Source organism: Erithacus rubecula (assembly GCF_903797595.1).
Source record: "Erithacus rubecula genome assembly, chromosome: 10".
NCBI classification, from domain to species: domain Eukaryota; kingdom Metazoa; phylum Chordata; class Aves; order Passeriformes; family Muscicapidae; genus Erithacus; species Erithacus rubecula.
In genome coordinates this window covers 22,340,702-22,356,489 of record NC_136662.1, presented here as the reverse complement: position 1 = coordinate 22,356,489, position 15,788 = coordinate 22,340,702, and the positions used below count along the sequence as shown (strand labels likewise).

Below are 15,788 nucleotides of genomic sequence, written 5' to 3'. Positions count from 1 at the left end.
AGTATCAAAGGGATCATGGTCTGTGCCTGAGCACTGGCTCTTTGAGGGGATCTGATTAATCTTGTTTTATGAAAGTAATTGCCTGCTGATATGGCAGCGTCAAAAGAAGTGGCCAGATTCAGAGAATGGTTAAATATTCCCTTTCATTATTACTTCAAGGTGTCCTTAGTTGTATGAAAATTAAAAGGACTTGACGATCCACATCCACTAGGATTTCCTGATATTTCAACTCTGGGTTTCAACTCAGTCTTCTCTGTTGCCATTTTATGACTGCAAACCAGCACATTTCTGGGATTCCCATGCCAAAGATTTGGCAGTGATGGCCATGGCAGAGGTGCTGTGAGGGTCAGGCTCCCAGCACAAGCAGGGAATGCAGCACCTGCTGGGAGCAGGAAACCACTCCAGGATGGGTTGTCCACACTTCCTGTGACATTTCCTCCTTTGCAAAATCAACAGCAGCCACTGAGAGGACTCGGGCTGCAGATGTTGGTTAGGATTTTCAGATCTCCTTTAGGACAGCTAATACATCCTTGGGGTATAAAACCTGATCAAAGGTTTGGGGATCAATAGCACAGATTCTTTTTGAAGGGCAGAGACGCTGTCAAAGTGTGTGGTTAGGGCTCAGTCTCCTGCTCCAAATGTTTAATGAGTTTGGGAGTATATATCAAGTTTGTGGTGAACATAACTTTGAATTAATTTTTTTTTAATTATTTTCTTCTGTTGTGGGGAATTTCTCTTTGGGAATGACATTTGCAATGTCCTGGTGGCTGTGTTTGTGATTCAGGAGCTGACTGAGGTTATAAATTGAAAACAACTGTTTGCTGTTGAGTTTTGTGTGGCCCAGAAGCTTTCTGGAGGTGAATCATGAGCACAGCCCTTACCTTTCTCTGGGAAGCAGAAAACCTCATTGAGCCAAGCCAGTGATGAAGCTGAGATGTTTTGCTCACTCTGAGACTGGATTGATGGAGGTCCTTAGGACGTGCAGAGTGACCCATAATAATGGTGTATTTTGTTCTGGGAGGAGCTGCCTCCTGTCCAATTACCCACAGAGCTGTGCTTGGCACCTCTCAGGGCAGAGTGGTGCTGATGGGCTGAGTTTTAGCTCTTCAATTCTGCAGTGCTGCTTCTGTTCTCATATGGAGCCTTGTCAGGTGCTCTGATAAGCCACTGATCAAAGTTGCTGTTGAAATTCCCCAGCATTAAATGAATCCTTGTTTCATGAATTTCAGTGTCTGGCCTACCATCATCTCCCCATTAGCACATCCTTCTGGGCTGTGCTATTTTATTGCTGTAGAAGGACCACAGCAAAACTTCCACTGTATATTTTTTTACTGTATTTTGTTACATTTTACAGCAGCTTGGGTGAATCTGTTTTCTGCTAGAAGACTGAATATTGGCTGCAAATGAGAGCAGATACACAGTTAGATGGGAAGTGATGGATGTTGATTCAGAAACTAAAATAGGAGCAGGATCTGTGTAAAGGAATGAACGCAGTGGAACAAATTAAACCAGTTTTCAATGGGTTTGGTGTCTGGGGTTTTTAATCCCTAATTGCCACCTTCCCTCTGCCATAAACCCCCTTTGGGATGAGATGCAGAGTCTGGGCAGCCCTGGCTGACTGGCAGCCCATGGAGCAGATCAGCCCTGTGGCCACTTGCTGCCCTTACCTCTCTCTGTGGAGCTGTGACTTCAATTGTTCTCTGTTCAGCTCCCAGTTTTATGAAACTTGTGGGGTTAGACTTATTTTCCACATCTTTCCCCTCTATTAGAATTGGTGGAAGTTGGCCAAGGTTACTAAGGGGAGAAAAATGTTGAGAGGGCAGGGTCTGTAGGGTCTTTGTGGGTTAACACTCAAGGATGCTCTCATTGGCCTGGCTTTCTGTCTGGATACACAACCCAGAGTTTGAACAAAACACTTTAACTAAAAATCCCACGTGTAGAGTGTTAGAACTATGTAGAGTTCATTGTCTCATGGAGGGAAAAAAACCCCTCATTTTCAAGTGTCATTTGCAGGCAAGTTGTAGTAAAAAATAGGCTTTTTTGTGTGCTTTTACATTACTGCTGCTGTTGAACAGCTGTATAGAACTGTTGATGAAAGAGGAAATGTATTCATTCTTCTTTTCAGCTGTTGGTTTGGGGAAATCGGGAGTAGCAAGAAATGAAACTATTTTAGAGTTAGTATTGCTTAATATTAAAGATGTGTAAAATAGGAATAAACAAGGTGTGAATCGGAAATTGAATCATGGAGGGCCTGGTGACTTACAAGGAGTAGCTGCAAAGATGTACCTGCTTTGTAATGCCTCTAAAACTGAGGCAAAAGCTAACTGAGGTTAAATGAAGTGACTGAGGGCAGTGGCAGGATGTTGGGTTTTATTAGAAAGAGGAAAAAAGAAGTCCTGTACTTTTCCATTAGATTCAGATACCTTGTTTGGGTTAGGGTCAGGGAATTGACCTTTCAGAAGTAGGTATTTTTGGAAGTTGGAAGTCACATTTATATCACCCAGTCCCTGCTCCTAGCCAGTACAAAGCTTGTTCCTCTCAGTGTATATTTATTCCCTCCAGTCTAATTAAACACATCCCCAGTCACTGCTTTTTTATGAATTCACTCAGTAAATGTTCATGTTTTAAACCACTCTCTCTGGGTTCCCTGCTTTTAATTTGCTGCAGGGATGACCCCTGACTCCTTACTTGCAGTTCAGGATAAGAGATGTGAGTAATGGAACGGAAAAGGACATTTTGGAAAATGAGGTGCCATGTTGGATTTGATGCAGTTTTATTTAAAATTCAGCATGTTAGGGTATTTTTCTGTCACTACTGGGTAAAATTGAAACCTTTCCCTCTTCCTTTGCCTTTCTTTCTGGGAGAAGAGAAGCAGGAATCCCTGACTTTAACTAAGGCCTTCTTTGGAGAGCTGCCCAAGGCAGCTCATTGCCTGTGCAGCTGAGCCCCATGGTCACAGCAGAGCCAGTGGAGTTTCTGACAGATCTGTCCACTGGCACTTGTGGGAAAGGAAAAGCAGGAACTAAAGGCAAATGAAGCAGGAGTCCAGAGAGAGGCAGGCAGCTCTTTGGTGTCACTGTGTGCAGCCAAGCAGGGGAGGAGATGAAAGCTCTGTGCACGCTTCGGGAGCCGTCTCTCTTCTCGTTCCAGGTGTGGCTTTGCCCCCTGAGGAGCAGAGGCTCAGGGATGCTGTGACTCCTCACTCTTGTTTGTTTATGTTCATTTGGAAGAGACATGTGAGCAGAGCTGCCTGGGCTGCTTACGGCAAAGGAAATGGATCTCAGGGGTGCAATTAATTTTGCTCGACTATTTCTGAGCCAGGTGAAACCATAAAATGAACCTGTGTCCTCCCCATTGTCTAGAAGGGATGTATTTATTTATTTTACATTTTAATGCATCACTGGCAATTTATGATGTGAGCCTCAATGAATTATTGATAGAAGGAAGGTGTATAACATGGGAGATTAATAAAAAGGGTTATCAGACTTCAAAAAGAAAAAGAAAGGAAAAGCCAGAGAGCTGATATTTTAATTAACTGCTCCCTGCCTGCATTGTGATCCCAGATACATGGGGATTGAGTGCCAGAAGGTAAATCTGGTTGGAAATAAAGTGATTCCAGTCTTGTATTAGGGGTGAGAAATGAGACAGTGCTTCAGTAATCTTGCAGTTTGAATAATCTGGGTTGCTCTTTGCAACAGAAAGTGGAGTTACTGGAATTGAGACAGTCTGCAGAGCTCTGACTCAGTACTGGAGAGTGATAGTAGTAAAAAAGTAATTGCAAATAAATGATAATATTTAAAATAGAAATAACAAAAAGAAAAAAAGCAGAACTAAATATAAGAATCATAAAAAGGTTTGAGCTCCCCTCTCTTAATCCTATTCCTTAAGAGATTAGAGCATTTAGATTCAAACAAAGACCAAACACTTTTGTATCCTGCTGATTTTTGTCATGGAACTGTTGGACCTTCAGGAGGGTGTGGGGACACAGTGACACTTTTGGGTTTGGCACTGCTGGTGAGTTGTTGTGCCCAGCTTCATTTTGCCAAAGGGAGGAGCACATGAACCCAAGGGACACCCCAGGACTGGCAGCAGTGCTCTGCTGCCCTTTTGTGAGCCCTAGCAAGGAACTGCTTGTGGTGCATGAGGAGCAGCAGTGGCAGGGAAGGGACAAAGCCATGGGTGCCACCATCTGCACGGTTGGCTGTGCAAAGGGAGGGACCCTGCCACTTCTCCCTGGGGTGGCCTATTGCTCCTGCATCCCCAGGTCCCAGGAACATATCAGACTGTGAGACTGATGGCAAAAGGAGAGGTTTGTTTTAGTCACAGTAATAGTTTTATCTCTGTTGGATCTCTAGAGAATAAGTTAAAGGACAGTTTCACTGTGGAAAGCAAGATATTAGGGCATTGAGAGAGTGAGTACAAAACAAAATGCATTTTAAAAATTAGGTTTCTAATGTCTCTAGTATTACATTGGTCTCTCCTTTCTGAATGGAGCTGTGATTGTTTCATTTGTAGATGCCACAACCTTCCCCTAAGAGCAGATAGCAGCATTTTACCCAGTGAACTTTCCAGCAAGCAGGAGAGTGCTCTCATTTAAGCTATGCATAGGTATCCATATCAGTTTCAGCATTTCTGGCCATTAAATACATCAGATTCACTAAAACTTGCATTAAATACCTCAAGTTATGTGCTGTTGCCAATTTCAAGAGCTCTGAATTTCTGAAAGGTGATATTCAGGAGAAAGTATTTTCCCTCTGATAACAGATGTGCAATGTCTTTGGATGATCCTTGGTATAACTGGTGTCTTGGTTTATATGGAAATGGTTTTTCTATCCTACATTAGTCCATAATATGTTTCTGAATGGCTGAAGAGGAAACTGAGAATTGTCTTCTTTTTTCCCATTTTTCTAGAATCTGGTTCATTTAGCAACAGAAGGGGAGTAAATGTATGTTCTCTTTAAAAAGTGCATTCTGAGAGATTGTACAGCTGCTTAGTGGTGCTTTGCAGTGTTTTCTTGCTGGATATCTGCTCAAGGAAGCTTCATGTTCTGTATGATAGAAAATGCTTTATTTCAGCTATGTAGGTCTCTGCAGCACCTCACACAGAAATGCTCCATGTTTGCTGTGTGGGCACATGAGTGATATTTAACATGACTCCCTTCCTGACAGCAGCTCATGTAGGAAAGCAAGAAAGGAAAGTAAAAGATCAAACCCCAAAGGGTTATTTGTTGTGTTTAATGCTTTGAAAATGTTTGCTGGAAGAAGTATTGATGGAGCAATATGTGTGCACATGACTTATATGAGAGGATGGTCTCACCCATGGAACAGATTGCCCAGGGAGGTTGTGCTGGCTCCATCTTGGGGGTTTTTTTCATATCAGATTGGATAAAATACAGAACAGCCTGCTCTGACCTCAGAGCTGAGCCTGTCTTGAGCAGGAAGTTGGACTTGATGACCTGAGGTCCTTCATTACCTGAATTCTCCTGTGATCCTATTAGGTTGTGAGCAGCTTTGCAGGGAGAAGAGACAAATCTCCCTGCCAGCACTTCCTGTGTCAGCTGATGGCTAACAAAGGTAGATGCCAGTTAGCCAGAGAGGTTCTTAGTTCAGTGTGGTGACACTGAACCCCAGCCCTTGCTCAGGACTCAGCAGAAAAGCCACTGAAGTCACCACTGCTAAAGCAGTCAGCAAGTGGTGCCACATCAACACTGAGGCCATGGTCTAAAGGGACCAAATATATGTAGAATTTTCTCTTTCTGCTGCAGTAGGAAGATGCTGACTAGAAATGGAGAGCACATGGTGCCGCACCACTGGCACGGAGGAACAGACCAATTAATTGCTTGAGTTCATGTCTTGCATCTTTTTCAAGCCCTAGATTAATGCAAGCAAAGCAAAGAGTGTGGAGTGGCTGACATTTAATGAAATGAATGTTAGTGTTTGAAGGAGTGCTTTATGATCATCTGCTGTGGTGACAGATGTACTAACGAGCCATGAATAGATGGCAGAGATTGAAACATTAATATTTAGATTATAGTACTCGAAAGGTGATATTTGTTTGTCTTGCCTGTCTGTAAATCATGGTCCATGAAGGCAGCAGATTTTTATAGTAAAAGCCTTAGAAAATTATCTTGAAAAAGAACATCCCTGTTTTTTGAATGGCTGGAAAAAGACATGGGAGGGTGAATCCTTGTCAAATAATGGAGGGATAAGAGTTCTGGTGAGAAGAGACACCCATCTGTGGTATATGTGGGACTCTGTCATGAAGAAGCAATGTTGAATGTGAAATAAATCCTATTAGTGCAGAGTAATTCGTATTGTCCTTGGTGGGGTTGGGTGCAATGGAGATCTTCTGCACAGTTTATATTCATGCCAAGTACTTTCTTCTTTTCTTGCAGCAAAGAAAACTTGTGCTGAGTCAGATTTCACTTGTGACAACGGGCACTGCATCCCAGCCAGGTGGAAATGTGATGGGGAAGAAGAATGTCCCGACGGGTCAGATGAATCAGAAGCAGCATGCAGTGAGTAGCACAAAGTGGTATTTCTCAAACATGTTCTATTATCAAAGCACAGAGAAACTGAAGCTGTTATTCCCAGCACTTGGAGGATCATCTGTAAATTTATGCTTGTTTTAGAACAAAAATTACAGACACAAAAGATTCAGGTCATCCAAATCATACAGTTTACATACTTTCAAATGTACCTGTTTTCCAGACTGTGATATAGGCAGTGCTGTCTAGTCTGGGTTTCTGTCTGCAAGGGAATTGTAAACATCTTGAGCTGCTTATCAGGCTCATGATCAGCAGCAGTGTGAGAAGTGTCACAGTCACCTGGGATCAGGCTTTTTGGAAACTCAGATTTGGTGTTTTGCATGGTAACATATTGGGATTTATCATCACTGCAGACAGCACTTCTGTTATTTCAGAGGAGCTTTACAGTGTTACTGCATTGCTCTATCTTAATTTTTTATTTTTCCTCTGAGAACAAATGAAAAAAGCAGCAGATGAAAGATGAGGAATGCAAAATAACTAAAGCTGAGAGTAAGTGTGACATGTTACTGCAGGTAACACCCTTTAAAAACCCAGTAAGTAAAAGGAGCATTCTTGGTTTTCATATAGTGCATTTTATCATATCCTTTTGAGGACGTCCATTTGTACTCCATTGTTCTAGAACTGTGAAGGGTTGTCTGATGTTGAGTTGAAGGGAATCACAGGGATATTTTAATGAAAATACTAATAGGTAGACTTTTATTTGTGTGCTTACTCATATCTGCAGATTTGTTCTTGCCAAAGCAAGAAACTAGTACAGGCCATTCTATTGAATTTCCAGTCATGTACTTCACAAATATTCCCATGAGTCAGAAGCAGTGTTGGAGGAAGTCTTTTATCAGATCTCACCAGAATGGAGTACATAGAGGACTTCAAAATCAACCATACTTTTATTTTTAATCCCAGTACCAGTCCTACATTGTCCCTAATTAAGGGAGATGAATACACTTCTCTTGCATAAAATGAATTGAATCATTTTTGCAGCCACATACAGGCTACAGAAAAAATTACCTCAATAAATACATTAACATATTTATGTACTATATTTGTTGGTCTTTTACCCTGCATCCTCCTTAGTTAAAAGGTGTCTCATTAATGCTACTTCCACTACCTGATTGTCTGGAGAGAGGCTGAATAACTAAGCAGCTTCATTTGCTGCAGCCTCTGCCTGCACATCTCATGTCAGAGGCCATAGCACAAGCTGTGGATAGGCCATGCTGCACTGAGACCCCTGATGATTTCTGTTAATCAACTCCCATTCCTTTTCTATCCATTTCACCTTTCATTTTTTCCCCAGCTTATTTCATCCTCTGGGGAAATCAGCCTTAAATCTTAAGTATCACAAAAGAAACTTGACCTGAGCCTCAGATTGTTACCATACAGACTGCTGTCCTCAGAGAAAAGTAATTTGTTCAGATTTTTGTGATTTTTTGTTTTCATTTTTTAATATTTTCTTTTTTTTCCTACTTGAAACTTTCTAAGAAACTTAAGTCTGTGTTTCTCTGGTGGTTCTTCAGTTCAGAAAAATAGTTAGCCCGTGAAACATCTTTCTGCAACACAGGAAGAAGTTTGTTCCTGTTCTGTTAAAAGTACTATTAAAGAGTGTGGGACTTTCCTTGTAATTTGGCCCATTTACAGTAAAAGGCCTGACTCTTCATATCTGTAAATGTTATTTAAGATGAAGCTGTAATGACAGAAAATATAGTGACAGGCAAATGTATAGATGGACATTCCTGTATGCAGGAATGTATGTAACTGGATAGTTCTCTCCAGTCCCATTTTATTTCTCCCTGATAAAATCAAGGCTGGACTTTCTTCCTGTGTCAAGGGGTGATTGAAGAGCCTGTGATTGTCTCATTTTGCTGCTTAGAAATGCAGCACAGCTCTGTGGAGGAGCCTGCCCTGTAGAGCTTCCCTCGGGAAGGGACAGGTTGGGAAATAAGAGATTCTCACCTCTCTTAAGATCAAACTGCTTTATAAAATCAATGGCTTTCAGACAGGCCATATAATTGTCAGCACCTCTGCCAGGATCTGGGGTTATTCCTCAGTTAATGCAACACTGGGACATTGTCCATAGTCCATTCAATCCAGGGAGTTGAAGAGCATTAATAGTGCTGACTGGTGCACTTTAGGGGTACTTGCAGCTTAGAATGTGGTGAAAACAAGGCTGTTCCTCTCAGCATCTAGCCACCTGCTAAATGACTTTTTATTTTCTGAATGCTTTTGTGGTGTGTTTTTAATACTGTTTATTCTATCTTGTTGGTAGTTTGGGATGTCTCATCCCCATCTCTTATGCTTGGTTGAAAGTAACATTTTGTGGGGTTCGGTTTGTTTTTTTGGTTGTTTGTTTTTTTTTTTTTAACAGAACCCAAACTGTACTTTTGTTTTTTCTGTTTCCCTAATCATTGAAGTTGCTCAGCTTTGTACCTGACAATATCCTCTCTAGGAACATTAGGCATTCTCAGGTGTACAGGACATCATGACCTGTGTCCTGTTGGATAGGTGAGATGGCATCACAGCTGGCCTGATTTCTGCTGGACCTGTGATGTCTGCACCTTTTCTGCTGTTCATGCAATTACTATTTTTTAACTGTGTTCCACAAGCCATTGAATGTGTCTGTGAGTGGTGGCTGTAATGGTATCTCATGAGTCCCACTGAATCCTCAGCAGATGAAATCTCTAGGACTTCTCCCTGTTGTGGATTTTGGTTCTAGTTGAAGGTTGATAAGTTTCTAGCAGGGACTGGTTTCAGAGGAGATGATTATCTAGGCTTTTGTTTTGAAATGGGTCATTGGAAGTAAGAAACTGCTTATATTTCTTCAGGTTTTCTGCAAGACAGATCTCTGGCACCTGCTGAAGATTTTTGGTAGCTCAGATGTACTCTACATTGGAGAGCCCACCCCATCCAGAGTCCTGGCCCTGTTTTTCATTACTGTCACTAAAAGCAGCCCAGCATGGCTTGGTGATACCCTGGGGCTGTGGTGCAGCCTCTGCTGATATACATAGGCTCTGCTTATGAGTATGGAAAGATTCCTCACCTTTTCCTTACCTTGTAGCTGAGGGAGGGGGATGGGAAGTCATTCTTCTGACTGAGCTAACAGAAACCTCCAGCAAAATGAATGTTATCCACCTAATGCTGTTCCAGCTCAGGTACTGAATCATTCTGCTTTTTATACAAGAATGAAATTTTAAATTTCCCTCTGAAGGATTTAGATTATTTAATCAGTGACTTAAGCAAAAAAAAAACAACCTAACATCTCAAGAGAAAAATAAAAACAAATGCTCACAATCAGTAACAACACTGTTGGGAACACAAATTAAAGGAATAGAGTGAGTGAAAATCTAAGCTGGCAAACTCTTGCCTTAGGACATTGTATATATAATGAGATCAAGGAATGCAGAGAGCATAAACTCACCACTTATTTCTTTTTCAGATATGTGACATTCTCCTGGTTAAGAGCAAAAATTATTGTACAGAAAGGTACAGGGTGTTAGAGTGTATGGTGTTAAGAGGAACAAAAAGACACTGGGAAACCTTAATTCATATTGCATTTAATAGGGGAATGATTTAATAGGGCAGGTTTAATAAGCAGCAGTTCTGGAAATAGATTTTGAAATGGAAGTGGAATATAAAATCAAATCCTGAATGTTGGTTTGAAATACAGCACCAGTTCAGGCACTTGTTTCTTATTTTAGAGTACATGTCACGAGTGGTTCAGGGAGATGTATCCAAACTTGACAGTTATATTTTTAATGGGTATTTTCCATGGTCCCAGGCACTCTGTGTGCTGCTGCTGTGTGTGCTGATCTCTCACACTGCTGGTCAGTTCTGCCCTCATTTCCTGTTAGGTTGCCCACATGTAAAATGCTGTTGTTGGTAGCATTGATGATATCGTTCACCCCCAAATGCACAATCATCTCCCAGCTCTCTGTTCAGCCCAAAGGATATTATGTCTCTATTATTCTTCTTTGATGCAGATCTCCTGCATGACTGAGTGGGTTTGGTGACATTAGTGTGCTTTTGTGGAAAAGGACTTAATAAACTGTTCCCTGCCCTTGGAGAATTTTTCCTGGAGAAGGGTGGAGTGTTCCTTTCAGGGCATCACATACACTGGGCCATTGAATTCAAGTAGCAAAAGAAAAAACTAGGCCAAATCAGCCAGGCACAGCCAGATACCCAGTTTTAGGACCAGGGGCAGTAAAGAAGGGTTTTTTTTTTTTCTTTTTTTCTTTTCTTCCCCAAGGTTATGAGCAGATCTGTTGGTATAAATGTGATAAGATGATGGGAGGTTGCAAATGCACTGGAACATGTAAATTAAGGACTGTTCTGCTGAGATCATTCTCATCTGTTAGAGATCACTCAGGGAATTGAATACGGTGATGTTAATGCCAGATGTATAGGTGAGCATTTTAACAACACTCCAACTGCACCAACTGGCTACAGCCAGCAGAAAATACAGCACTGTCCCCCTGGCACTGGTCCTGCTGGGCTTTGGGAGCACTGCTGAATTGCAGCAGCTGAGCACCCCATTTGTAAGCAAATACAGGACAAGGTACTGGATGTGGAAACACTTCTAGAGCCACAGGATCCTCCCAGAGACAAGGCACAAAAGTGGCAGTCTCATTTTCCAGGTGCCCAGACTGGTTTGTAGGGCTAGCAATGAAAGCTTTAATTTGTCAATGTGATCAAATTTATTGAGACAGAATAAAATGAAAACAGCCATGATCATCTCTCCATGAAGTCATGGGAATCATTTAAGACAAAGGTTCATAACTTGGACCTTTGGGAGTCATCTCATCCAATTTCTCGCTCAAACTGGACCCCTGTCCTCATGTTTGACCACCCTTATTAATGGAAAAAGTTCCCTTTATCTTGACAGACTTCCCTTTGTTGCAGCATGTGTCTGTCACCTCCCACCCTGTCACTTTGCACCTCTGAGAGCAGTCTGACTCTATCTTCACTATTCCCTCCCATTTTGGAGTTGAAGGCAACAATATCTTCCTTTAACCTTCTCTTCTGTCAGCCAAACAAGTGCTGGTCCCCCAACCTTTCCTTGTTTGTAGTCTCTCATTTCAGATTATTTTGTCATATAATTGGCAATGATGCAATTCTTTAATCAGGATACAGGATTTGCTTTGTTCATTTGGCAGGGATCTGTCAAAGCTTTATTATATCCAAAATGCAACTTGAACATTAATTCATTTCTGTGGTTTTTAGATGCCTCTTAGCTTCCAGGTTTACTTTGCAGAGGGTTCCAGACTCCTGTGAACTCCTTTTCCATGGGAATGTTTAACAGTAGAGATGGACATGACTTTTTGAGTTTGGTTAGCAGACCTGTAGTTCCCAGGTGGCTTACAGTCCCTTTTATTCTAAGTGTATGTGATTCTCCAAATTCTTACAAATGGACCTTTTAACCATGCTTGAATCATCCTGTCCCAGCACACTGCTTCCCAAGTGCCTCTGGATGCCTGGGGTACCCCCAGGTGTGTCCTGACTGAGCAACCCTAAGCTGACCTCAGTATCCCAAAGGATCTGCAGGGACGAACACCAGAAGTCTTTGACAGAGTAAGGAATCAAACCCAGTTTTTCTGGCATCCTGTTCCTTTTCTTGAAGCGTGAAATTATTCTTTTTACATCAAAGGAAATCCAGCAAACTCAAAGCCAAGCAGTTTATTCCCAGTAGTGGGATAACTTTGTCTGTGGCTCATGGGCAGTGAATTACATCTCCTTTTTGATGATGATTACATGGCTTTGGTGATCTCAGCGTTTTACTTACCTAAAGATGTAAATTAATTTAGGATTTGTAATGATGCTGCAATTCTACCAGTGATGAAAACTTTTAAGTAATACCTACACAAAATGTGTTTTTCCTTTATGGGAACATGTTTAGAGCTTAGGTCTCAGCAGTGACCTTTGCAGAGGGCTGACCAAGTTTCTGTAGGAAAACCAACTGAAAAAAACCTACTGGGTCTGTTCTGATGTTTGTATTGTTCTGTTCTTGAGCAGTGTTATCTTGTGCAGGAGTCACTTTTTCATGTGACATTGTCTGCTTGGACATTTGCAGTGTTTCCATCCCTCAGATCAATTTTGAACTTTCACTTATTGATGGCTGCAAAGTTTGAACACCAGCATTTAAACATTTTCCCTATTGGTCTAATGTGTTCATTCAGTTTATAGACAGGAGTGGTCATAAAAGAGTTGAATGCTGCCTTTTTATGGCTACAATTAATCATGCAGTTATTTCAATAGGAGAGAATAGCAGGAAAATTAAAGTTGAGTGTGTGAAGATCTTGTACGTGTAATTATTTAACAGACTATAAATACTGAACTACTAAAAACATAAAAGGTTTTCAGAAATCTCAAGTAGCTTTTCATTGCTTAGTGCTTTTGTTTTTTCCATTCTCTTGCTACTTGCTTTCTGAAATTCCCATTACCTGATTTTTATATTTATCCTTTTGTTTGTTTATTGAGGGAAGGATGCAGGAATCACAGTTGTTTAACTACTATAGCTGATGTGAAAAGGAAATAATTTCTGGGAATCAAAGGCAAAACATAATTTGCAAATTATAATGTTTTAACTGAATGAAGTAGTATTGCAGTGCAAGAGTACAGACAGCAAATCTTTTCTCCTTTTTTAAATGGATGAATTACGATGTGAGAAAAATAAGTGAATATCAAATTACTTTGTCTTAATGTTGGTGACATTAAAATGCATCTGCATTTTAGTATCACAATGAATTGTATGTTGAAGCTGTCTTTCCTTGTTCTACCAGCCTTTCTTTAAAGGGGTATTTTTCCTCTCTTTCTCCATTCTTGCAGTTGTTTTCATTCACTCCCACTGAAATATTTTTCAGTTTTAATAAGGGTCTCATGACACTCCATCCTGCTTCCTTTAGGATTAGGATCATGATTAAGACTGGTTTAATATGCAGTTTCTGCATGCTTTGGTAGGTAATTTCTGTAATTTAAGCCTTGCACTGGAGATTTTTAATGCCTGCAGTGCTTTCAGTGAGGTTGTGCCCTAGGGTGAGGGTCACAGCAACGCTGCCTGCACGTGTGAGAGTGGTGTGGATCCTCCCTGTGCCTCTGTGGCAATCAAGGCTTGGCTTTAGCAGCAGCTCCAGCCTCCTTTATAGGGACACTGTTTTCATGACTGTATTTGAAGTGACACATTTCAGCTCTCCCTTTTTGTCTTGTATTTTAACCTACAACACATTACAAATCCTTTGCATTAAAATGCAGAGAACTGAGTTGCTTTGTTAGAGCACACGTTGGGCTCATGCCAGTTCTTGCACCCTTTATCTGGCCTGCTCTCATCATCTTACCCTGTCACTGGAGCTCTCTCAGTTGTATGAGACTGTTTTGGCAGAGGTTGCAAACATAACCACACCTCTTTTTTTCCTGTACAGGGATTAACATGCATAACATGTTTGACAATTGATTTCATTTCTAGCCACTGTGTGTGCATTTATGTGTGTAAAATGATACATATGTGTTGAGAATTGCACATAGACACACAGAAAAAAGAACAATTGGTCATTCCAGTATTTCACCAGGTATATCAGCCCCATGCGGAGTGTGACTGAGAAATAGCAATTAACATACTGAATTCCACTGGAATTTGCGTTGCTGCTTCACAATTCCTGCCTCTAGACATGTTGCAAGTGTCAAACTGGGAGCTGAGTTGTGAGAACCAGCAGGATATTTGTAATGAAGTTAAGGTGTAGGTGGTAAGAGAAAGGCTTTTCTTCCCAGCCACGGGTCTACACATCAGTGTTCTTGTGCAACAGCCCGAACATATTCAATTAAAATTGTCATCTAAGCTGCCTGTTTCATCCTCTAAAAAAAAAAAAAACAGGTGGGGGTTTCTTTGTATGTATATAAAAGATGAAATGTTCACTCCAAGATAAGAAACACAATTATTTAATAGCACCAGAGCCTTTTCAGATTTACTTTATTTCGCACATAAAAGGGTGAGGACATACTGGAATTTATTAAACCTATGCTTATCTACTGAATCCTCCTTGTTTCCCCTGGGTTCTTCATGTCCTCTTGGTTCCTTTGAGCAGCATTTCTCTTCTCAATATCTTTAAAACCTCAGAAGAGTTGTCACTTTAGCATGGAAAAAATAGCATCTCCCCTTGGTATCAGCCTGGAGCTTGGTGCAACAATGTCCTCACTGTGGCCATGCAGGTGCTGCCAGGAATGGTGTGGGATGGGCACCCTGCAGCTGCTGGGGCTGCTGGAGGTGGGCTGGGACACTGCACTCAGTTTTTCCTTTGTGGTCTGAGGTTTTGGGAAGTCCTGAATGCTGTTTGTTTTAGTCAGTCCTTTAACAGAATAGAGGGGAGTTACTGTCCTGGCAGATATGAGGTGAAATACCAATGCTGCACCATCCTCAGGCAAGTTTTTAATTTTAATTTTAGAAGTACAAACTTCAGGAAGCAGGAAAAAGTGTTATACAGTGAATTCTGGCAGTGTCCTGAAGACCTGTATAATTTTTCTTTCTATGATTTTATCACTCATCTTGGCAGGTTTCATTATGTTTGCTCATCAAGAGACCTTTTGTGCCTTTATTTTCCCTTGTGCTAAGAAGTACTTTTGTGACCATAATCTCTTCTACAAATAGGTCTCATCTCAGTGCTGCTCAACTCCTTTATCCTTTGTATAGCTTTGTCCCCCTAGCGTTCTGTGGTGCTCCTTCCTCCCTGGTTTGATTAGAATTGGAATAATCTCCATGCACAAGAGAGAGAAAGTGAGCCTGGGAGGAAGGTGGATGAACGAGCGGCGGCTGGGAGACCTGTGTGTGTGCTGGACCTGCAGCCAGAGCTGAGAGCTGGAGCAGGGCCCTGTGCCCGTGGCTGTGTGGAACTAGCTCTGCTGGTGCAGCCTGGCAGTGCTCTGTGAGCACTCCCTCTCCCCAGTGCTCCTTGATGAGCCAGGGAATGAAAGGGAAGGAGCCACAGGAACCCCCTGCTCTTGTTTGTGCTTGAGCATCTGCAGAAGTGGAGCTGTCTGCTCTCCCCTGAAGTGTTTGTTGGTGCTTACACGCCTGTCCTGGGCTGGCAGCGATAGCAGAGCACCCACTGTGCTGACAAAACACCAGGGAAAAGGTGCTGCCTGTTCCAGTAATTGCCTGGCATGGTTTGTAATTCCAGTTCTGGATTCTTTCCTATGACTCTGACACCTCTGACCTTGTTTTATTGATATTCCAGCTTTTCAGAGGAGGAACTGAAAAGCTGT

The 15,788-nt window shown here is 41.6% G+C and overlaps 1 protein-coding gene across 4 annotated transcripts in view; it reads left to right on the top strand.

Moving 5' to 3' along the window:
• LRP8 (LDL receptor related protein 8) overlaps nt 1-15,788 on the top strand; it is a 224,769-nt gene that overhangs the window by 151,908 nt on the left and 57,073 nt on the right. For all 4 annotated transcript variants that reach the window (XM_079313700.1, XM_079313699.1, XM_079313698.1 and 1 more), the window contains one exon: nt 6,396-6,518. In XM_079313700.1, the coding sequence (XP_079169826.1) occupies nt 6,396-6,518 (123 nt within the window). The remainder of the gene's footprint in view (nt 1-6,395; nt 6,519-15,788) is intronic.